Source organism: Apodemus sylvaticus, chromosome 4 (assembly GCF_947179515.1).
Source record: "Apodemus sylvaticus chromosome 4, mApoSyl1.1, whole genome shotgun sequence".
Lineage (NCBI taxonomy): Eukaryota > Metazoa > Chordata > Mammalia > Rodentia > Muridae > Apodemus > Apodemus sylvaticus.
The window spans coordinates 5645660-5670853 of NC_067475.1; the positions used below are offsets into that span (position 1 = coordinate 5645660).

Here is a 25194-nt window from a genome sequence, read left to right on the forward strand (position 1 = left end):
CTAACCATGAACTTCAGTCCAGATTGAGGAGGAAATCAGAATTGGGAAATGGCCTAATAATCAGGCCAGTCTGATTAATAGTGACAATTAGCATTGGGCTACAGCACAGAACCAGCTGATTATGAATCATTTGAGCACTTGAGGTAACTTTTCAATACAGGCAATTAAAATGAAAAGACTCCTGATCCTCACATAATGGCTTCATTAAATTAATTTTGTTCTAAGGTTGGAGAAATTTTTCCTTTATGGAAAAGAAACCAGTGAAATTTAGCTTCTATTCAGTCTTAGCAGAGAGAAAAGCCCTTTAAAATCTCTCTCTCTCTCTCTCTGTCTCTCTGTCTCTCTGTCTCTCTGTCTCTCTCTTTCTCTCTCTCTGTCTCTCTCTCTCTGTCTCTCTGTCTCTCTCTCTCTCTCTCTCTCTCTCTCTCTCTCTCTCTCTCACACACACACACACACACACACACACACACAGGTTTGAGAAAAGCATGAAACCCAGAAGCAAGAATTCTGCCTTCTTGGTTTAGCAGGATAAAGTAAATCTTGCTCTGGGCTATTCTGTACTTAGTAAAGTGCATGCCTTGTTGAGGTTAAATGAGGTTAAAAGAGATTTGGGGGAGTCATCTGTGAGGAACAGGCATTTCAAAGACCCAAATATTCTGATATGTAAACAATCGACTCAAGTTGTTTGCTTCATGATTAAAGACAAAGCTGGTTTCAAGTGCAGATATTGCGGTGTCCAAGCAGCTGGAGGAACAAACGTCGTTTGGGGTTAGGTGAAGCACACTTTCAGTTAAACAGAAACGGCTTTGCAAAATCACAGTGCGGGTGGAAGGAAAGACTCTCTAGAGTTAAAGGGGGAGCAGGAATTATCCGGTAGTAAAATTGGTTCTACTTTTTTTTTCTTTTTTTTTTTATTCGATATAATTTATTTACATTTCAAATGATTTCCCCTTTTCTAGCCCCCCCCCCCACTCCCCGAAAGTCCCGTAAGCCCCCTTCTCTTCCCCTGTCCTCCCTCCCACCCCTTCCCAGTTCCCCGTTCTGGTTTTGCCAAATACTGTTTCACTGAGTCTTTCCAGAACCAGGGACCACTCCTGCTTTCTTCTTGTATCTCATTTGATGTGTGGATTATGTTTTGGGTATTCCAGTTTTCTAGGTTAATAACCACTTATTAGTGAGTGCATACCATGATTCACCTTTTGAGTCTGGGTTACCTCACTTAGTATGATGTTCTCTAGCTCCATCCATTTGCCTAAGAATTTCATGAATTCATTGTTTCTAATGGCTGAATAGTACTCCATTGTGTAGATATACCACATTTTTTGCATCCACTCTTCTGTTGAGGGATACCTGGGTTCTTTCCAGCATCTGGCAATTATAAATAGGGCTACTATGAACATAGTAGAGCATGTATCCTTATTACATGGTGGGGAATCCTCTGGGTATATGCCCAGGAGTGGTATAGCAGGATCTTCTGGAAGTGAGGTGCCCAGTTATCGGAGGAACCGCCAGACTGATTTCCAGAGTGTTTGTACCAATTTGCAACCCCACCAGCAGTGGAGAAGTGTTCCCCTTTCTCCACACCCTCTCCAACAGCTGCTGTCTCCTGAATTTTTAATCTTAGCCATTCTGACTGGTGTAAGATGAAATCTTAGGGTTGTTTTGATTTGCATTTCCCTAATGACTAATGAAGTTGAGCATTTTTTAAGATGCTTCTCCGCCATCCAAAGTTCTTCAGGTGAGACTTCTTTGTTTAACTCTGTACCCCATTTTTTAATAGGGTTGTTCGGTTTTCTGGAGTCTAACTTCTTGAGTTCTTTATATATATTGGATATTAGCCCTCTATCTGATGTAGGATTGGTGAAGATCTTTTCCCAATTTGTTGGTTACCGATCTGTCCTCTTGATGGTGTCCTTTGCCTTACAGAAACTTTGTAATTTTATGAGGTCCCATTTGTCAATTCTTGCTCTTAGAGCATACGCTATTGGTGTTCTGTTCAGAAACTTTCTCCCTGTACCGATGTCCTCAAGGGTCTTCCCCAGTTTCTTTTCTATTAGCTTCAGAGTGTCTGGCTTTATGTGGAGGTCCTTGATCCATTTGGATTTGAGCTTAGTACAAGGAGACAAGGATGGATCAATTCGCATTCTTCTGCATGCTGACCTCCAGTTGAACCAGCACCATTTGTTGAAAAGGCTATCTTTTTTCCATTGGATGTTTTCAGCCACTTTGTCGAGGATCAAGTGGCCATAGGTGTGTGGGTTCATTTCTGGATCTTCAATCCTGTTCCATTGATCCTCCTGCCTGTCACTGTACCAATACCATGCAGTTTTTAACACTATTGCTCTGTAGTATTGCTTGAGGTCAGGGATACTGATTCCCCCAGATTTTCTTTTGTTGCTGAGAATAGTTTTAGCTATCCTGGGTTTTTTGTTGTTCCAGATGAATTTGATAATTGCTCTTTCTAACTCTGTGAAGAATTGAGTTGGGATTTTGATGGGTATTGCATTGAATCTGTATAGTGCTTTAGGCAAAATGGCCATTTTAACTATATTGATTCTACCGATCCATGAGCATGGGACGTTTTCCCATTTTTTGAGGTCTTCTTCCATTTCCTTCTTCAGAGTCTTGAAGTTCTTGTCATACAGATCTTTCGCATGTTTGGTAAGAGTCACCCCAAGATACTTTATACTGTTTGTGGCTATTGTGAAGGGGGTCATTTCCCTAATTTCTTTCTCAGCCTGCTTATCCTTTGAGTATAGGAAGGCCACTGATTTGCTTGAGTTGATTTTATAACCTGCCACTTTGCTGAAGTTGTTTATCAGCTGTAGGAGCTCTCTAGTGGAGTTTTTTGGGTCACTTAGGTAGACTATCATGTCGTCTGCAAATAATGATAGTTTGACTTCCTCCTTTCCAATTTGTATCCCTTTGACCTCCTTATGTTGTCGAATTGCCCGAGCTAGTACCTCAAGTACAATATTGAAAAGATAAGGAGAAAGGGGGCAGCCTTGTCTGGTCCCTGATTTCAGTGGGATTGCTTCAAGTTTCTCTCCATTTAGTTTGATGCTGGCTACCGGTTTGCTGTATATTGCTTTTACTATGTTTAGGTATGGGCCTTGAATTCCTGTTCTCTCCAAGACTTTAAGCATGAAAGGATGCTGAATTTTGTCAAATGCTTTTTCAGCATCCAATGAAATGACCATGTGGTTTTGTTCTTTGAGTTTGTTTCTGTAGTGGATTGTATTGATGGATTTCCGTATATTGAACCAACCCTGCATTCCCGGGATAAAGCCTACTTGATCATGGTGGATGATCGTTTTGATGTGTTCTTGGATTCGGTTGGCAAGAATTTTATTGAGTATTTTTGCATCGATGTTCATAAGGGAAATTGGTCTGAAGTTCTCTTTCTTTGTTGGATCTTTGTGTGGCTTTGGTATCAGCGTAATTGTGGCTTCGTAGAAGGAATTGGGTAGTGTTCCTTCTGTTTCTATTTTGTGGAATAGTTTGAAGAGTATTGGTGTTAACTCTTCTTTGAAGGTCTGGTAGAATTCTGCACTGAAACCATCTGGTCCTGTGCTTTTTTTGGTTGGAAGACTTTCTATGACTCCTTCTATTTCTTTAGGCTTTATGGGACTGTTCAGATGGTCTCGTTGGTCCTGATTTAATTTTGGTATTTGGTATCTGTCAAGGAAATTGTCCATTTCCTCCAGATTCTCCAGTTGTGTTGAGTACAGGCTCTTGTAGTAGGATCTGATGATTTTTTGGATTTCCTCAGTTTCCGTTGTTATGTCTCCCTTTTCATTTCTAAGTTTGTTAATTTGGATACTTTCTCTGTGCCCTTTGGTCAGTCTGGCTAAGGGTTTATCTATCTTGTTGATTTTCTCAAAGAACCAGCTCCTGGTTTTGTTGATTTTTTGTATGGTTCTCTTTCTTTCTACTTGATTGATTTCGGCCCTGAGTTTGATGATTTCCTGCCTTCTACTCCTCCTGGGTGAAATAGCTTCTTTTTGTTCTAGGGCTTTCAGGTGTGTCATTAAGTTGGTAATGTATGCTCTCTCCATTTTCTTTTTGGAGGCACTCAGGGCTATGAGTTTTCCTCTTAGCACTGCTTTCATTGTGTCCCATAGATTTGGGTATGTTGTGTTTTCATTTTCATTGTGTTCTAAAAAGTCTTTAATTTCTTTCTTTATTTCTTCCTTGACCAAGGTATCATTGAGTAGAGTATTGTTCAATTTCCACGTGTATGTGGGTTTTCTGTTGTTTCTGTTGCTATTGAAGACCACTTTTATTCCATAGTGATCAGATAGGAGGCATGGGATTAGTTCTATCTTCTTATATTTGTTGAGGTCTGTCTTGTGACCAATTATATGGTCGATTTTAGAGAAGGTACCATGAGGTGCTGAAAAAAAGGTATATTCTTTTGTTTTAGGATAGAATGTTCTATATATATCAGTTAAATCTAATTGGTCCAAAGCTTCAATTAGTTTCATTGTGTCCTTGTTTAGTTTCTGTTTTCCTGATCGGTCCATTGAGGAAAGTGCAGTGTTGAAGTCACCCACAATTATTGTGTTAGGTGCAATGTGTGCTTTGAGTTTTAATAAAGTTTCTTTTATGAAAGAGGGTGCCCTTGCATTTGGAGCATAGATGTTCAGGATTGAGAGTTCTTCTTGTTGTATTTTTCCTTTGACCAGCAAGAAGTGTCCCTCAGAGTCTCTTTTGATGACTTTGGGTTGAAAGTCAATTTTATCTGATATTAAAATGGCTACTCCAGCTTGTTTCCTGAGACCATTTGCTTGTAAAATTGTCTTCCAGCCTTTTACTCTAAGGTAGTGTTTGTCTTTGACCCTGAGGTGTGTTTCCTGTAAGCAGCAAAATGTAGGGTCCTGTTTACATATCCAGTCAGTTAGTCTGTGTCTTTTTATTGGGGCATTGAGTCCATTGATGTTAAGAGATATTAAGGAATAGTGATTGTTACTTCCTATCATTTTTGACGTTATTTTTTAAATTTGATTGCTTAACTTCTTTTGGGTTTGATGAAAGGTTACTATCTTGCTTTTTTCAGGGTGAAGTTTCCCTCCTTGTATTGGTGTTGTCCTCCTATTATCCTTTTTAGGGCTGGGTTTGTGGATAGATATTGGGTAAACTTGGTTTTGTCGTGAAATATCTTAGTTTCTCCATCTATGGTGATTGAGAGTTTTGCTGGATATAGTAGTTTTGGTTGGCATTTGTGTTCTCTTAGAGTCTGCATGAGATCTGCCCAGGACCTTCTAGCCTTCATAGTCTCAGGTGAAAAGTCTGCTGTGATTCTGATAGGTCTTCCTTTATATGTTACTTGGCCTTTTTCTCTTACTGCCTTTAATATTCTTTCTTTGTTTAGTACATTTGGTGTTTTGATTATTATGTGACGGGAAGTATTTCTGTTCTGGTCCAGTCTGTTTGGAGTTCTGTAGGCTTCTTGTATATTCATGGGCATCTCTCTCTTTAGGTTAGGGAAGTTTTCTTCCATAATTTTATTGAAGATATTTGCTGGCCCTTTAAGTTGTAAATCTTCACTCTCATCTATGCCTATAATCCTTAGGTTTGGTCTTCTCATTGTGTCCTGGATTTCCTGGATATTTTGGGTTACAAGCTTTTTGCATTTTGCATTTTCTTTAACTATTGAGTCCATGGTTTCTATGGTATCTTCAGCATCTGAGATTCTTTCTTCTATCTCTTGTATTCTGTTGTTGATATTTGCATCTATGTCCCCTGATTTCTTCCCAAGGCTTTCTATCTCCAAAGTTGTCTCCTTTTGAGTTTTCTTAGTTGTTTCTATTTCTGATTTTAGATCCTGGATGGTTTTGCTTAGCTCCTTCACTTGCTTGTTTGTGCTTTCCTGTAATTCTTTAAGAGATTTTTGTGTTTTTTCTTTCATGACCTCAGCCTGTTGACCAAAGTTCTCCTGTATTTCTTTAAGAGATTTTTGTGTTTCGTCTTTCATGACCTCAGCCTGTTGACCAAAGTTCTCCTGTATTTCTTTAAGTGTTTTTTGCATTTCCTCCTTGTTGGCTTTTGTATTCTCCTGGATTTCTTTCAATGATTTTTGTGTTTCCCTTGCAAGGGCTTCTAACTTTTGATCCATTTTCTCCTGAATGTCCTTCATGTGTTCCTGTACCAGCATCATGACCAGTGATTTTAAATCCAAATCTTGTTTTACTGGTGTGATGGGGTATCCAGGACTTGCTGGTAGAGGAGAATTGGGTTCAGATGTTGCCATATTGCCTTGATTTCTGTTAGTGACGTTCCTGCGTTTGCCTTTTGCCATCTAGCTCTCACTGGTGTTACTTGGTCTTGTCAGTGCTGGACTCACCAGTGCAAGCTGCCCCTTCCCCGTTGGCCTCTGGTGCACAGCTTACACCCTGCACTGCCTGTAGACAGGGTGCTGTTGTCCAGGCTGTTCAGATCCCGAAGCAGGCACCTGAAGGCTCCCGCTGGGGCCCGCAGGATTTATTGGAGCACACCGACTTCTCCCAGCTGGCCGCCCGGAAGCCCCCACTCTTGAGGGACCTGGAGATGTGGTGCGGCCACCCAGGCTGATCTGAAGCGGAGAGAGTTGACCTGAGGGCTTCTGCCTGAGGCCTTGCCCCAGATTGTGTCTGTGGACCAGATGGAACCCGTGTGCACCCCCAGGGAGCTCCAAAGGTGTATGCTGCTGTGACCTCCCCTGTGTTCCGCTCACTCCGCTGGGCAGCCGATTTCCCCAACCGTGCTGGCGCACACTAGGTTAGCCTTGTCGCCCAGGCCCTGAGTCCAGGCAAAAGCCTGGGAGGCCAAGGTCCGAGCAAAGTTCCCCTAGGGCTATGACTGTTATTTGGGTCCGCCAGGTGACCCGGATGGCGGGCGTGCGCGTCCGCGCTCCCCAAAAGCACCGGGAGAGACTGTTGTGCTAATAACCTCCTGGGCGGGTTGACACACAGATGGCCCACCAAGCCGCCCAGTTCTTGGGGTCAGGCTACGCTTGTTAGCCGTCTCTGCCCTCCCGAGCACTCTGGGTCCTGTAGGCAAAATGGCGGCGCGTGCGCCGGCCAGGGCAAAAAAAACTCCTGGCTGGGTTGGCGCCCCGATGGCCACTCAAACAGCCCAGAGCCTGGGTGCAGGCCAACGCCCGTCAGGCTCAGACCCCTGCGGTGTTGGGCCTAGGATTATGTTTGTGTACCTCAGTCTGTCCGATCTCTGGATCCCGGAATCAAGATGGAGGTGAGTCTCTCCTGACTGGCGGGAAGCCGAGTTCTGAAGTGGCTTCCGTGCAGCGAAAGGCTCCGCAGAACCACAGCTGCTTGCTGCCCGGCTGGTCAGCGAAGGTCAGTGGTCGTGGGTGCAGGGCCTAACTGGACCCTGTGTCGCCTTGGTTCCCCCGCTGATGGCCCTTCAGCTGGACCAGCTACTGCTGCCGCCGCCGCCGCCGCCGCCGCCGCCGCCGCCCTGGTTCTACTTTAAGTGCAGTCAAGCACAGCCTTCAGCTAGCACTCATGAGGTCTTATTCTGGACAAAGTGCTTCTCGGGTGATCAACAGGGGCAGGGGAGACCCAGAAATCCCAGAACTGTTTTTATTCTGCAGCCTCTGATGCTCCTGATAGCTTTGAGGCCCTAACACCAGGTTAGCTAGCTTCCCAAGTCTACTGTTTGCAGCAAGTGCCTTTTCCTTATCTGCATATTCCTTGCAGAACCTTAATATCAGCACCTTGATATCTGGGGAGGAGGAGTAGGGTTGGTCTTTGCCTGCTGAGTCATACTGGTACTGGTAAGACACACTAGGCTGATTTCCATTGACTCTTCACCTCATTATTAAAGATGGGTATTTGGTGGTCTCCCTCAGGGTCTGGTTGATTCTAAAGACTGAAATTTAAGTGGAGGTTCCACCTCTTGATAGCAGGAATTCGGGGTTTCTGATTAAGTCCCTCTCTGTCTGTTTCTCACCTGCAGTGAAAATTTCTAATCCAGACTTCAGTGTGACTCGAGAATAGATAGATAGGCGCTCACCCACAGGAGCGCTTGCCCACTTCACTCTCTATTGCCTTCTCTCTAACATATCTGAGTCCTTCAGTGTTCACACTGTTGAAAGCTTACCGTTTATGGTGCCTTTCACATGACGTCAACCTCAGTACTGACAGTGATGGCAACTCTAAAGCCCTGGCTGGCTTCAGAACTCAGCACACATTCTCTGGGCATGCTCAAGCCTCAAGCTGCTCACACTGGCCATTCAGAAGGCCTTTTGATCTTCACAATTCAATACAAATATTTTACACAAATATCTCATTCTTTTCTAGTATGTGTCCTTTGGTTTAGTAAATCTACTTTTATACACACACACACACACACACACACACACACACACACACACACTTCAGTCTCTTCCTGCTTGTTCTCCCTACAGTTTGGGCCCAACATCAACCTGCCTGCTTCACAGCTGGAAATATCCCAGCACATGACAGAGTCTTGGTACATATTTGTAGATGTAATAGCTGACTGACCTTCAGATCCTCCTTCAAAGCTAGTTTGGTTCTTAACCTATGGTATTTTCTTGAAAAACATTCATCTTCATTTTTGCTAGCAGATTAAAAATCTCGTGAAAATGAAATCCATAACATATACTCTTTACATCTTCTGGAGTGGCATGCTAAAAGAAAGCAAGTAAATATCATGCTTTGGGGAAAAACACATAGGCACAACTCATAAAACAAGAACTCATTGACTACCTGCTGTTTATCAGGGACAATATATATTCTGTTCTGAGAATATATATGTTCTAATATCTGAGGTGTTCTAACATCTAACATCTAACATAAAGAAAACAAACTCTAGATTCGCATTTGACAGCTCCCCTATCCTTTGCTGGTAGACCAGAGTTCTGAGCTTTCTATGCCTTCTGTAGGAACTAAGGCAGATCATCCCTAATGTCTGTATAGCTCATCATTCTCTGAATCTTAAACATTCCTGTGTAAGTTGATGAGTGGTATTTAGCGAGCACTGAATTATTCCAGGATGTGACCTTTACTCTATCACACTGTGGCTATCACTATAGTAATAGGATATATCTTCAGTGTCTTCTAATCTGCAAAACAGCACAGTGAAGATGCTAGAGGGTCATCAGAGGAATGGATTCAATCCTGGCCTTCCGATACCCTCCCTGCCCTACCACACTTCACCCAGGACAAGAGAAGCCAAATCCTTCTCTGGGTATCCTCAAATCTGAGCCTGGGATTATTGGCCAGGTGTCACACTTCTTTCATAAAAAACTGGTTTTGAATCCCTAAGTCTAGCTAGCTGGTGTAATTATTCTTGGTAACATATATTTACATGAAGTTTGAACAAATGACGAGTTAGGTGAGGATCCAGTGCTCTAGACCCATGGGTTTTGTTCTTCAGCACCGCCTTGAGGCTTACATTGGAGAGGTATGGGAAGGTTCCCTGATCATTCCAGGTAACTAGCCAGAGTAGCTCCTTTTGCAAAACTATCCTTGTCTTTAGTGCTGTGAAAGACAAGGCTTCAGTTGCTCATCCAGCCTACTAAGTGGAATGAGCAATGAAATAATTGGCAGGGGCTGCCCATGATTTCTGATGGAACTTTGCTCAACATATATTTAAGTGTTCTGGGTAAATTTTGACGCCCACACTCCCTTGACAGGATGTGGGCTGTGCAGCTCTTCCAATGAGCCTTGTGTCTATGTGTGATCTTCCTATTGTTCTGAGATTTTTTTTTTTTTTGGTTATAAAAGCACTGTCCTCTTAACACCTACCAATTTGTAATTTGGTCTAAAAATTGCATCTCATCCCTTCCTGTTTTGACATTCTCAAATATTCCTATACTCTACCATCTCACTTTGGACATACATTAAATGTTAGCATTTACAAGCTGTATTAACTCCATTTTCCTTGTTCACTTGCAATCAAAAAGGCTTTCCAAAGTAATGTTCTTGCAAAGCCAAGTGAGCATCAGGAAACATCATATAAATAAATGAAGATAATCCTGTTCATACTGAGCACCAAAACCAAGAATGCAACTTCTTGACTTGGAAATACCTCCTCCATGAGTCAAACACAGACTCAAAATTAAGTCCATACACCAAAATCTCCAAGATTTAGTCTTTGTTCAGATCTTGGTTTGTCAGACATTTTAATGAGACGTCATGCATGTAGGCTTGCTGGCATTTCTAGGAGTACAACTTCATAGACACCTTCATGTTCCTCTGGCTTTCACAATCTTTCTCTAAAATATGTCTCCTCTGCTCTAACCTCTGAGCCTTAGTGTAGAATACATTGTAGATATGTCAGTTGGGTTGGGCACCACATCATCTTTAATTAAAAATTAAAAGACAAGTATAGCTCTCAACAACAGTGTGCATCATTGAATGTTTCTACATAAGTTCTTCTACAAGCCAGTGCTCTGTGTTGGGGAGGGATGACCTCCCCTAGATTGCCCTCACTTTGATCTACCTCACAAAATGGAACTTCTTCCAGTACTATGGAGACAAGATTATCAAAACCCCAAATGCACATATGTACAAAGTGCCATGTGATGCTGGTGTCCATATTTATTTATGGGCATCTAGTTTGTACATAGAAATGGTGACAACAATCAAGCTGATTGGTTGACATTGTCCTCACTAGGTTCCCCTCTTCTCTTGTGCTAAGAACATTTCTGAACGTATCTAATGGTCTTCCTGATCATCTGGAGTTCTGGGATGGAAAAGTGTTGGTGGCTTACTAACTTTTTAAACCATAGTTTAGCTGATATCATTTAACAGGCCTCACATGTATTATATATTTCAGATATCAAAATGATTTCTCTGGTTCAGGATAACCTATATATGTATGTATGATATATGATATATATATATGTATATATGTATAGAAATATACATATATCATATATATGTATATCACATATATAGATATTAATATCGATAGGTATAGATATAGATGATATAGATTGTACATAGATGATACAGATATAGATAGATATGGATATAGATATAGATAGATAGCGATAGCAATAGAGATAGACATAGAGAGATAGAGATGAGATAGAGATAGAGATAGAGAGAGAGATAGAGAGAGATTGAGATAGAGATAGAGATAGAGAGATAGAGATAGCGATAGCGATAGAGACAGAGATAGATAGAGATAGAGATAGAGATAGATAGAGATTGAGATAGAGATAGAGATAGAGAGAGAGAGAGAGAGATAGAGATAGAGAGAGAGAGAGAGAGAGAGATAGAGATAGAGAGAGATAGAGATAGATAGAGATAGAGATAGAGATAGATAGATAGAGAGAGAGAGATAGCGATAGAGATAGAGATAGAGATAGCGATAGAGATAGAGATAGAGAGGGAGAGAGAGATAGAGATAGAGAGAGATAGAGATAGAGAGAGAGAGATAGAGATAGAGAGAGATAGATAGAGATAGAGATAGAGAGAGAGAGAGAAAGAGAGAGAGAGAGATAGAGAGAGAGAGAGAGAGAGAGAGAGAGATAGCGGTAGAGATAGAGATAGATAGAGATAGAGAGAGATAGAGATAGAGAGATAGAGATAGAGATAGAGAGAGATAGATATAGAGATAGATAGAGATAGAGAGAGCGATAGAGATAGAGATAGAGATAGATAGAGATAAAGATATATATATATATATATATATATATATATATATATATATATATATAGAGAGAGAGAGAGAGAGAGAGAGAGAGAGAGAGAGAGAGATCACAAAACACAGATGGTCAGAGGATAGCATGCAGGGCTTACTTTTATGCTTCCCTCGTGTGTATCTCCTCAGGGATCTGACTCTGGTGCCTGTTTTCGATGGCATATCCACTGCGTGACTCTTTTGGAAAGATCCACACTTTGGATGCGGCCAGTTCATCCCATATCTTGCCTACCCAGAGTCATACTTCCAAACAAGACTCTGTGAGCTAGGAAACTGCATCTCAACTAACAAGGCATGTTGACCAGCTTTGAGGGTTTGTTGAAGTAGGAATTCTTCACATTGTTGATGGGAGCTAGAACATGACCACATTTTGTAAATCCCTTTTCTGGATCAAGAAAAACCAAGAGCAATTGAGTACATTTCACCATTGTGATAACAAATGACCACATGAGAGGCAAGCTAGTTATGACTCTATAAAGCTTACTTGGTCTGCTTCTTTCCTAGTCACAATATTCTTCTCTATGAGGATGGCCATGCTGTGGTGGCAGATTTTGGAGGTGAGTTCCAGCATCACACCCCCTAACAGCACCCTTTCCTCATTCCTGATGTTGTGCAATAATCTGGAAACAGATTTCACCCCTTCGGTGTTTGTTACTTAGATTTCAGGTTGACCTTATGCTTTGAAAGCCTACCATGTGCACTTTTTTTTTCTTTCCTATCAAAACTGAAAAAGGTGGAGTGAGAATTTGAACATTACAGAGGCTTCCTGGGTTTTCAATGTTGCTGTCATTTTGGAGCAAAGCCTGGGGACACTTCCTTTGATGTGAACTTTTCTCTCCCTCTTTAGAATCAAGATTTCTGCAGTCCCTGGATGAAGACAACATGACAAAGCAGCCAGGGGTTTGTGACTCTCGTTCTTGTTAACTATGGAAACTCAGCATTGGGGGTGGCGGGGAGAGGAGAATCCTCAGCCAGGAAATATCTTTGTCTAGGTGGAAGGATAAGTTTTAGGGGTTTGTTTTCAGAAAACCCCAAAATATCTATTTGAGGGGACCCCTACTTAGGAAATGTGGTGGATAAGAATCTCAGCAAACATGTTCGAAATGTATCCTCTGAGCACCTGATTGGCACAGGTCATTGGCTGCCACAGGTAAGGAGCATATGGGGAGGGAGTGCTAACCTTGGAAAGCTGTTCTAACAGCAACAGCTCAGCGGCAGCTGCTCACTATCCATGACTCTCCCCAGCAGTGTTATAAGGTAGGTGAGCATCAGTGCTTAAGAAAATGTAAATCACAAGACAACAATCACTGTTTCCATATTGCCTGTAACTCACTTACTTTGTGCCTGACTCCCCAACTCCTCCTCTCAGTCCCCCAAACAAGCATCCCTGCTTCTCCCTCTCTGATTCCCCTTGAGGCAAGCTCCTCTCCTTCCCTGGCCTGCCTCAGTTATTACTCGCCACTGTCTATGACTTTTCTTCTTTACATTTCTGGTTCTTAGTCACACTACCTAGGATCCTAATGATCCTTGATGGTCTCTGTCTCCAGGCACCTCTTTTGGTTTGGTCCTCAGTCCTTGTCATCTCTGCTACCATTCTCCTATGGATTCTCAGCAATGCCAGCAACATATAATCTCTTTCCCTGATACTTTCTGCAGGTTTCACTCTGTTCTTGTTCTGGGGATGCTCACAACTTTCTCTTTCCACCACGAGACGCCTCAAGTCTCCTGCACCGACATAGGCGCCATCCGCCCTTTCCCCAGGCCTGGTGGTCATTTAAATATCCCTGGTACTTTTGTTTCTGGTATGTTGAACCCTGTGTATGACCCTCCCCATACCAATCCTGGATGAACAGGTCTCCTTGTAAGTCTCAGGAAGACTAGCCACCACCAGGAGCTTTCCTCTTGGCACCTTGGGCTTTTCCCTCCAAACTTCAGTGTGCAGGAACTCTGATCCGTTCAACAAAGCATTTACTGAGCAAGACCCATGTGTTAGAAGTTGCTCAGAGGGACAGAAATGTAAAATGTGAATGAATGAATGAAATATAATTTCTTAAGCAAATGGATGTAACTAGAACATAGCATCCTTAGTGAGGTAACCCAATTACAAAAGAACACATATGGTATTTACTCCCTGATGCTCCCAGAAGCTTGGAATACCCAAGATATAATTCCCAGCCCACATGAAGCTTAAAAAGGAAGTTCAAACTGTGGATGCTTTGGTCCTTCTTAGATAGGGTACAAAATACCCATGGGAGGAACTATAGAGACAAAGTGTGGAACAGAGTCTGAAGGAAAGACCATCAAGAGACTGCCCCACCTGGGGATCCCTCCCATATTCAGCTGTCAAACCCAGGCACTATTGTGGATGCCAACAAGTGCTTGCTGACAGGAGCCTGATATAGCTGTTGCTTGAGAGGCTCTGCCAATGCCTGACAAACACAGAGGGGTATGTTCTCGGCCAACCATTGGACTGAGCACAGGGTCCCCAATGGAGGAGCTAGAGAAAGGACCCGAGAAGCCAAGAAAGGAATGGGTTTGCAGCCCCATAGGAGGAACAACAATATCAACCAACCAGTACCTCCAGAGCTCCCAGGGACTAAACCACCAACCAAAGAGAGCACATGGAGGGGCCCATGGCTCCAGCCATATGGGTAGCAGAGGATGGCCTGTTGAACATCAGTGAGAGGAGAGGCCCTTGGTCCTGTGAAGGCTCAGTGTCCCAGTGTGGGGGGATGCCAGGTCTGGGAAGCTGGAGTGGGTGGGTTAGTGAGCAGGGGGAGGGGTATGGGATAGGGGATTTTCAGTGGGGAAACGAGGAAAGGGGTTAACATTTGAAATGTAAATAAAGAAAATATCTAATAAAAATTAAAACCTTTTATTTAGAAGGAGCTCCTTTGCCAGAGGGGCCTGCATAGGAATGAACAGATTTAAAGCACCCTGGTCGTTTCACAGAGCATCAGGAAAGCTCAGCAGGGAAGACAGGTATCCATCAAGTGATGGAGGAACTGGAAGTGCGTGCAGGTCACAGGGAGAAGGGCAAGGGATGGACGAGAAACCAACTTGTGTTAGAAAACTTCAAACAGCTTACATCATGTTATGAGGAGAGAGACAGGGAGAGAGAGGCAGAAGGAATCTCACCGTGGTTCACACCATTAGTGTGGTGATATCTTCCAGTCCACCCTGCAATATGAGACTTTCCACTGTTTAGCTGAACACCCAACTTTTGACAAGCTATAAAGAAAATCAGTCTATTTCACAGATTTGAAGGCTAGAAGCCCACAAAACACACTTCCTTTCAGGGAGCACTCTCCCAGTCTGCACCACAACCCGCCAGTGGACAGCAGTGTGAGCAAGCTGTGTTTGGCATGTGCTAGGCTCACATGGCCAAGCAGGAAGCCATAAACCGGGAGGGCGGAGCCAGCATTGCTCTCACAAGAACTAGTCTGAGGACCACAGGAATGATGGCAGTGCCTTCTAATGAGTTGGCAGGACCACAGATGTCCTAAGTATCTTGCATCCAACCCTGTTTCTTAAAGTCTCTGCAACTCCTCAGCATAAACACACCGACAAATGAGTCATTGAGAACTACACCCAATCTGCATCTGAATGCACTGTCAGTTAGATGTCACATAGTTTGTGTATAACGTCTCCACCTCGCACAGTCTAAGACTGTGGGTACTGCAGTTGTCCCAGCTGGGAACTGCAGAAATGTCTTCATGTACCAAGCTTTCCTTAACTATCCTTGGGCTTGGGTCCCCAGCATTTATGGAAAAAGCCACACATAGAAGCACTGGCCCCAGTGCTGGAGAGGCAAAGGTAGGAGGATCCCAAGGCTCCCTGGCCAGACAGTTTACCTGAAACAGTAAGTTAGAATCTGTGGGAGGCTCTGTCTCCGCAGATAAGGTTCAGATAACTGAGACACCTGACATCAGTCTCTGATCCCACACACATAGGCACTAAGTCCATTCTTGTCCATGTCCAGCTAATCCCCTGAAAGGACAGACATTGAGCACATGAGCAAAAGAATGTGAGTGACAGGGTGTGTTATTAATAAAAATTCAAGCAATGAAAATAAGTATACAGTGCAGTCGCCCCACAGGGGAGCGTAGTAGGTCCACAGACAGGTAAGAGTGAAGTGCGGTGTTTCATAAGAGACCTGATGGGAAGAACAGCCTCATGATTAGTGGGCACTGAAGGCAAAGATAATTGTGGGTGCAGCCCCTCTCAAACAGGAGGGCTCTTGAAGTGTTCAATATGTTATGTAGAGCGACAAAGTTGTATTGGGGTAAGGGGAGGGAGGATTGGGTTCTTTTGGAAAAGGATATACAACCTCCTCTAAGCCCTGAGGCAGAGGGGAAGCTTGATCAAGGGATCAGAGCCCTGGCTGCTCTAATTTAAATAATCTTAGATTTTAAAAAAAATGCCTAAATGTGACACCTAAAAGCTATGACTGCATAGGCCTAGTTCTATCTTCATACCTTTGTCTTGTTATTCTGACAGATGAGTTCCCAGTGTAGACCGTCGATACCCTCTGACTAAGGCATTCCTCATGGGTAGAGTTAAACTGAATCTCACCCTCAGCAAGCAACATTAATTATTTTGCTTCACAGCAAGGCTTATAGCCATAGCACTCCGCTAAAATTATTCTGGTTGTTGTTTTCCTTCGCACTAGTTAACAGGCCATATCTAAGTTCCTTAATTATTTTGTACTCTCCTTCATCTCAGCAAACACAAGCGCCGACAGCCCACTCCCGGACATTGACCGTAATGGCACATGTCTAATCTGCGAACTGAGGCTCATTGGACCAGCAAAGCTCATGTAGGGAACCATGTATAGCATGCCAGGGATAAAGATGTTCCTGGGTGAATGCTACCCGATTCCTAAGGCAGAATTGCCAGAAGAATTATCAGAGGTAGTACTACACACTGGGCTTTCCTAAGGAGAGTTAAGGAATACTGCTTCCTAACTTGCCCTTAGGAAGATTATTGGGAAAGTCCACTGATAGGACATAGAGCTGGGAGACCTCAGAGCTGGAACTCTGAGCTGGGAGAAATCACCTGGTCAGTGGTAGAGTCAGCAGCGCAAATGTCATTTCATGAGGCAGAATCTGCAGCTCTAGTCTTTGAACTGCAAAAAAACCAAGCTTATGTATTTGTACTTCTAATCGAGAATATGAACAATGTAGCTCACACTGTCATACACATGCGGTCCAGAGGTGGGCTGCTGTGTACCATATTCACTAGCTTTCTTCTGAAATATTGCAAACACTGAATTCATAAAATTTGCATCAGGGTAAACACAAGAAAACCCAAATCCTTGATCTTGCCCGGGAGAAAGCCCCATTATGAGAATTCTTCTCCATGGCTTCCTGTGTCCTCTGTCCTGAGAACACAGTTATGGGCCTGATTTAGTCACTCAATTAATTGGAACCCAGAGACTGAAACAGTGGAAGGTGTCTCCCACAGTCTGACTCAGGCCAAGGGAATAAGGAGAGGGCCCTTTCGGTGGACTATTCTGAAGCCTGCAGGCACCTAGGGCAAAAATGGCGGCTGGGAACCGGAAAGAGAAGAAACTGAGCTACCACTGTGAGACAGTTGTTTGCCATTAACATTGGGGGTGTCTTGTAGATAATGGATTTTATGATATTTCAACCATGTTGCTTTTTTTGAGAAATGAATGCACATGAAGGTGTGCACATGAAGATGTGCTGTGTCCATTGCATTGGTGACGATCAAGGCTGCAGTAATTTCCTACCCATGCTGTCTGAGAGCATTGGAGAACCTTCTCCAGTGTGGGCTCAGAAGCCAGCTCTGCTCGGTGTTTCTGAGTCCTGGTCACCTTCGGTCTTTGCAGAACCTGCGCTGGATGGCCCCCGAGGTGTTCACACAGTGCACACGCTACACCATCAAGGCCGACGTCTTCAGTTACGCCCTGTGTCTGTGGGAGCTCCTCACTGGAGAAATTCCATTTGCTCATCTGAAGCCAGGTAGGACTGCTGCGCCAGAGCAGCTATGGTTCCCTAGTTCAATGTGATTGACAGAAATTGTGTGCCACATCCCTCCACTGCAAAGATGATTGTTCTTAGCGGGTGGCAAGAGACCTTGTATTGCTTAAAGGTAAGTATCCCATTCACAAAATGTAATGACCTCACCTTGGATTTAAACGTAAGTATGTATCTAATTGTGCAGGATGTTTTATTCAGGTTTAGGGCTCTGATTTATCTATTTCTAAAATAAAATAAAATAAAATAAAATAACCATTACCCTGAATTCAGACGGAGAGATAAAATGTGCACTCTTTGAGCTTAGATTTTAGAGGTGTCTTTTAGATGTGCCTTGGGATAAGTATGTGTCAGTGCAGAAATAGTCTGTCAAGGCTGAAAACACATTTCCTAATAATTTTGCATTAGGTGTGACTACATTCTAAAAATCAATTTTTTGAGTGAACCTAATTATCACTGATGGTATAAATTATACTCCATTTACATGTAAAATGTGGAAAAGAGAAATTTAATCAGAAGTAAAGTGTGCACATAACAGACTCAAGATCAACTGTGCTTAAACATGTGTGTGCAGGCATATGCTCAGAGGCCAGAAGAGAGCACTGCATGCCCCTGCTATCACCTTCTGCCTATCCCTGTGATGGGATCTATCCGTGAACTTGGGCATGTGTCTTGACTTGGCTAGAAACAAGCCAGCTCCCGTGATCCTTCTTTTTCTACCCTTTAAGCAGCAAGGATGATGGACTTGGACTTGTTCTGGGGGTGCTGGACTTGTTCTGGGAGTACTGGACCTTTTAGTTAAAGGGGTGCTCAATTACGTGGGTGCAGGACTTGTTACAGGGGTACTGGGATCTGTCTGAATTCCAGGCCCCATGATGGAAGAGCTAGAACTCTTAACTGCTGAGCCATTGTTCCTGACCCCCAAATCAATTGTATTTGCATATCTTACTATGGTCAGTGTTCTGTTTTCTCACCCTGGATTTGAAGACACTTAAATGCCCTGTGTCAGCAGAGCTAAACCTGTTTCAGGTACAGCTTTGGAGTAAATTTGACCTGAATCCCATTGCCAGCTGTGATGATCACCCTGCAACAATACACCACAGGGTAAAAATCAAAATCCTTTAAAGAGCTTAACCAAAATCACCATACATATCAGTGTTGGTGGACAGAGGGAGTGCCCACACCTAACACTCTTTTCATAGTATTTATTCCCTAGAATGCCCCAGTGCTTTCCACGAATTATGGTCTTTGGTTGTGTTTCATGAGTCAACTAATGCTGTAACAGCCCCTTGCTCTCTTAGGAGGTCAGAGCTTTCTTGTGAAGTAGACCAACAATATCCTTTGGAGGCCATAGTTATGATCTGTGGCTGCCCTGTTGCCTGAGTGTGCATCTTATAAAGACATCTGAGTATTTAATTAGATTTGAGTTTGAATCTAATTCCAGGTACAAGTGGTATCCTCCTTTAGTAGAGAACTGTCTGCCTTTTCCTAATGCCACATATTAGTCCATTCATCTGGTACTGCTAATTTCTATCTTGGAGATATGTACCTTTTACCATCCTCCATCACCTGCGTAGTTCAAACCATAATATTTCATTTAAATTGCTGCTATAGTATTCTTGAAGTCAACCTGATTGAGACCTAACAGAGAAATGCCCTTTTATGTAGACAGTCAATGAATTTTAGTAACTATGTGTAGTAGTATAGACACAGTCCCTTCAGGTACAGGACCTTCGCATACTCCAGGATATTCTGTGACACTTTCTTGAAGCAATGCCCTTTCCCCAGCTCAGCCTGCCATCGAAAGCCTGGTTTCTGTGTCTACTTCTCCAAGAATGTCACAAAAAGAGGGTCACATTGCCCTGTTTATCTGTAACCCATTCTTTCTCACTCCTGTGTAATAAATTCGATGGTGCAAAGGTCAGCTGGTAACCTTTTAGCTACTCTTGTCTAGGGCTGTGGTGATAAGAATTACCAAACCTGTTCAGGGCTTTTATACTTATTGTGATTTCTCTTACACATTTGTTCAAGTATAAAAGACTGACTCTTGGACCTAGTGATAAACTTTCCATGTTCTGTATACGATTACCACACCAGTAGAGCCTGCCAATGCACTCTTAAATGCATAGCATATTAGCCACTCAAACTTTTGTGTGCTTGGAGAATCTTTATGTTCCTAACACTATTCTATAATCACTGGCTTTGCTAACCCATTAATCTATATATCTGACATCCTTCTCCTTATTCCTGGAATATTTTCATACTGCCTTAGTATTTAGTTGTAAGAGTGACTTGACCGTACAGGGTGGGAATGACACCCCTCTCCTCTGTGATCTGCTCAGCAATGTCTGTGAAAAAGACAACAGATTTGTCATTTCGAGAAAATCCCGCTTATCAGACTTTCATATCATTTTAATGTCTTATCTAAAATATTCACAGACATATTTTCTTTTGCTATGACATACAAAAATCTGACAGGCTTAGGTTTTGTAGCTATAAGATCTGCTTTGCATTTTTATGGTTTATGTGTGGGATGAATTCGCTGTTTTTTGTTTGTTTGTTTAGTTGGGTTTTTTATAAGCATCAGTGTTCAATTGTTTCAGTATGATTTGCTGAGTAACTACGATTTTTCAATAAATTATTTTAGTACTTTGTCAAGAATCAATCAAAACTATGTGTCTATGCATTTGACACTTTTGTGACCCTTGTTCACATTTACACCACTATCATTAGTAAAGGTTGCTTTAGTTACATAGGTTACTTTTAGTTTCAGTGTTAGTTTTAGAAGCAGCTTGCCTGCTCTGTAAAAGGAAGCTTGGAGACTGAGGCCCGGAGCAGCTGGAACTTAGACATCAAGCACCTCATTCTGGATAAATCTGTCCGCCAATCACATGTTCTCAAGAACCATGGTCTGTGTCTCTCTTTGCTTAGATCTACTTGAACTGCTTTCAAGGAACTTGTAGTGTTACACAAACCTTACTCAATATAAGATATAACTGCGAAGTTTTTCTTTTTGCATGCCATTTCCTATTTTTTAGTTTAATTTCTTTAAAATTGCATACTCAAGTACTATATCACATAATTTCTCATCCCCCTCTTTCAACTCCTTCTATGTCCTCCAATCCCTCTCAAATTCATGACTACTTATTCTTTAATTACTATTATATATACATAATGCACATATATGTATACAACCTACTTAGCCTATCTAGTAATACTCATATAAACTTGTGATTAGAGATGACCATGTGAGGTTAGAGAGCCTATGAATGGGCTCAGCCTTGGAGGAGATGGATTCTCACTCCTCAGCATCCACTGGTTGTCTGCCTCTCTTCATCTAGAGGTTGGTCTTTGTGAGAGTTTCTCCACATTTGTCCTTTCTTCTCATGTCTCTTCCTCTGTCCATCTTTCTTTTACTCTTACTTTCTTTTTGTAATTAATTGTTATTTTTAATATAATTTTTAATTATCTGACATGCAGCCACTTACCTTCATCTCAACCACATGTATTATTAATTTTTACACATAGAATATGCTACAGTATTTGGATTGGTTGGGTTGTTCTTGCTTTTGTTTGTTTGTTTGTTGTTTGACTGGTTGTTGTTTGGTTTTGTTATTGGTTGGTTTGCTGTTATTGGTTGGTTGGTTGGTTGGTTATTAGTTACTGGTTGATTGTTGGTTAGTTGGTTGTTGGTTGCTTGCTGTTTGGTTGTTTTGCTGTTATTTATTGGTTAGTTGGTTGGTTATTGATTGGTTATTGGTTGTTTGGTTGTTGGTTGCTTTGTTGGTTAATGTTAATTGTTTATCCATTTGTTGATTGATTTTTTGGTTGGTTGGTTAGTTATTGATGGGTTATTGGTTGATTGGTTGTTGATTGTTGGTTACTGGTTACTTGTTCATTGTTTGTTTGTTGTTTGTTTATTTGTTAGTTAGTTGCATCGTTGGTTGATTGTTGGATGGTTGGATAGACTGTTGCCCTGTGTCATCATTTTGACCCCAATCTTTTTGTCACCAATCCTTAGTTCAGCATTCTAATTTGTTTGATTTTTGTTGTGTACTTGTATGGAATCCCTCCTGGATGTTTAGTCTATGTTTTCACAATAACAAAGCCATCATAAATTCATCTCTACATATGTTCAACAACTCCATGAAAAAAAATTCCCAATACCTTTAGCTTTCAAGAAAATACTCCAAAGGGATATCAAAATTCTGGTTAGCATGACTTTATCAAAAAGCAAAAAGTAAAAAATGTTGCTGGGTATCTAGAGGAAAGACAGCTTGAATACCTTTTCAATAGGAATATAAATTGTTACTGCCATTGTGGAAATGCCTTAATAGAAAATAGAGCCATGATATTAACCTGTGTTCCCTGCATGGGGCATATATCTGAGAGGAACTAAATTAGCATGCTAAAGAAAAATCAGCATCCAGTGCTATGGTAGCAACATTCACAATGCTGACATATGGAGCTAGCTCCGGTGTTTAGATAAATGGCTAAAGGAAGTGTGATTACCCCACACACAGAGTGAAATATTATTTGGTGATAAAGAAGAATGAAATACTGTCATCCCAGCAAAATGGATGGAACTAGAGGGCATCATGTCCAGTGAAATAAGGCAGATTTAGGAAGGCAGGAAGGGACAGGAGCAAAGGAAATTGAATAATGAGTACAGAAGCAGAAGGAATAAGTTGTGGTTTTTCCAAAGCACACCAAGTGACTATCACTCACAATAAGCTATTGAATATTTTATGAGAGATCCCTAAAGGCTGTAAACATGAAAAGGTGGTAAGGAGAGGGAAGTGAGTGCTAGCTACCTAGTTCAGTTAGTGCATGGTTCTGTGTGTACAAGTGTTTCCAACCATATGTCATTAATGTGCACAATTAATACATGTTAATACATGATGATTAACATGTATTAAATGCATATATTTCCAACCACACTTCATTATATGCACAGTTAATACATGTTAATGAAGAAGTCAATACACACAGTAAAGTATGCAGAAGAAGCCTCTTCTGTCTCTGTTTTCCTCCCAAACCTTCCTCTTACCACATCCTTCCTCTAACCATTGGTTTTCACTCCCCTCCTCTTTCCCTTTCTCATGCACATCAGATATATCAGTTCCTTCTCTGAATCACTTTCCCAGCTTTGTTCACACTGACACCCTGTACTGTTAACTCTTTTCTAGCTTAACAATAAGTTCTTCTCAACAATGCTCTTCAATGCTTTGATGCACCTCGTATTACAATTGTTGTATTTATTGTTTGATACTCCTTAACCTTGTCATTTTCTCTTTTGTATAGACTTCATTAATTCTGAAATGATTAATTCAAGGACTCTACCTCCAGAAATACTTGCTCTTTTTATAGCAAGAATATTATTTAATATAAAAGTTAGAAGTTTTGTCCAAGACCAACCTGATTCTAATATTCCAGAGATTAAAATGGATAGTACTTTATTGGAAACAGAATTTGTTTGTGACAGATGCTGAATTTATAAGAGTTAGACAGAGACCATGCATCAAGAAACAACACTCTAATATCAACATGGTGGTTAGGCACTCTAGCATATGCTCAACAATGAATTATATAAATCAACAGACTTAGAATTATCAGCAGCCTACAATAAGTAACGCATCCCTTTCTGCAGCTCTGAGAGCCTCATCAATAACACGGAGCACACCCTTATCTAGTATGCAGCATGCTGACACCCTGGAGAAATGCAAGAGTCAACCTCCAATGTTAGCATAGACTCTGCTTGACAGATGTCATACACTTATCCAGGAATTCAAAACTCAGGAGAGTTTCTTTCAAAAGCACATATTTAAATTAAGCTTTTAATCCCAGGTTTAATAAGGATTGGAAACCCATCACTTCCAGCACCTGGAGGCAGGGGCCAAAATAACAAATTCCTGTAGGGCCCTGGGACATATATACATGCATGTGCAGAGGGTGTACGGCCATGATGTATGATGACCTAGGGTGTATGATCGTGGAACTATGTGCTCAGGCCCCAAGAGCAGTCAATATGGACGCTGCCAGATCTTGCTGAGTATTAGCCAGCAAGTGTGTTTGCTCAGTTATCAGATGAATGGATTTTAGTTTGTTTATTTCTTTAGATATCCAAGTTTGCTTATTTATTTAGATATGAAAATGTTTTTAAATGCCCGTACCAATTTAGTTTTCTCAAAGAAAGCACTTCTCAGCTGATGCTGCAGGAGTGAGAAGAAATCCCCACAGGCACATGTGTTGCGACCTTAGACAAGCTGAGGGCTGAAACAGCGTCAATGATTGTCAGTGTTCACAGAGCATTCCCTAGTATCCTTCTTTTCAAGTCCTTCCTTGTGAGCCAGGAACTTGTAAGCATGAGAAAATAAAGAGAAACCTCATGTTTCTGAAACTACTCACAGTGAAAAGTACTAGACTAAGCTAGGGAGAACAGCAAATCACACCAGTAACTTTTGTGCCACAAAAAAAACAACAAAGAAAAAAAAACAACAAAAAATAAACATGCCTTACAGATACAGTGTAAGAACATTATAGGGAGGAAGTATGGTTTGGAGGATTGCAGGCTGTCACATTGGGGAAGGCGTGAGAAAGTGCCTCTCTGCATGCATCCTGGGAACAGCATGGACAGTAGTAGCTCATTGTATACAAAAAGGAAGGCATGGACACACAGACACACACACAGAGAGAGAGAGAGAGAGAGAGAGAGAGAGAGAGAGAGAGAGAGAAGACAAGAGAAGAGAAGAGAAGAGAAGAGAAGAGAAGAGAAGAGAAGAGAAGAGAAGAGAAGAGATGGACAGTGATTCAGAACACACACAAAGAGAAGGGAAAGCATGAGCAGTGACTCAGTACACACACACACACACACACACACACACACACACGAAGGAAGGCATGGGCAGTGGATCAGTGTTGGGCAGCAAGAGGCATCAGAGCTTGTTGGTAAAAACCAAGAGTACAGAGCAAGGTCACAGAACCAGACCAGGCTATATTTGAAAGTACAAACAATGACCTGCTTATCCCAGTACCCCCAGGTATACTCTACACCTCAAAGGTCTCAGGGACTCCATAATTGCTTTGCCTGATAGATAGATAGATAGATAGATAGATAGATAGATAGATAGATAGATAGATAGATAGATAGATAGATGATAGATGATAGACAGACAGGCATGAGATATGAGATATGGTTGATAGTTTATTGGTTGATTGATAGGTGGTATAAGATAGGTTATTGCTAAGCGATAAGATTGATAATAAACTCAAAGTAGATAAGCAAGTAGTTGTTTTTGGGACTTTGGTCACACAATTTTGAAGTCTGTGAAGCCCTGAAGGCTACCATCTGCCATCCGTGAAGCAGGTGACACAGTATGACTGCAAAGTGCTGAGAAGCACCAGGGTGACTTTGCACCTACCAGAGCATGGGTGTCTAGGAATCCAGGTCCTAATGTCAAAGGACAGGAAACCACAGATGTCTATACGTCACAATTCCCCTGCCTCCTCACTC

General features: G+C 41.9%; 1 protein-coding gene across 1 annotated transcript in view; it reads left to right on the forward strand.

Moving 5' to 3' along the window:
* Positions 1–25194, forward strand: part of Tnni3k (TNNI3 interacting kinase) — a 287127-nt gene that overhangs the window by 180895 nt on the left and 81038 nt on the right. Inside the window, exons 18-20 of the mRNA XM_052178863.1 lie at positions 12184–12236; positions 12527–12579; positions 17534–17666. Coding sequence (XP_052034823.1) covers positions 12184–12236; positions 12527–12579; positions 17534–17666 — 239 coding nt within the window. The remainder of the gene's footprint in view (positions 1–12183; positions 12237–12526; positions 12580–17533; positions 17667–25194) is intronic.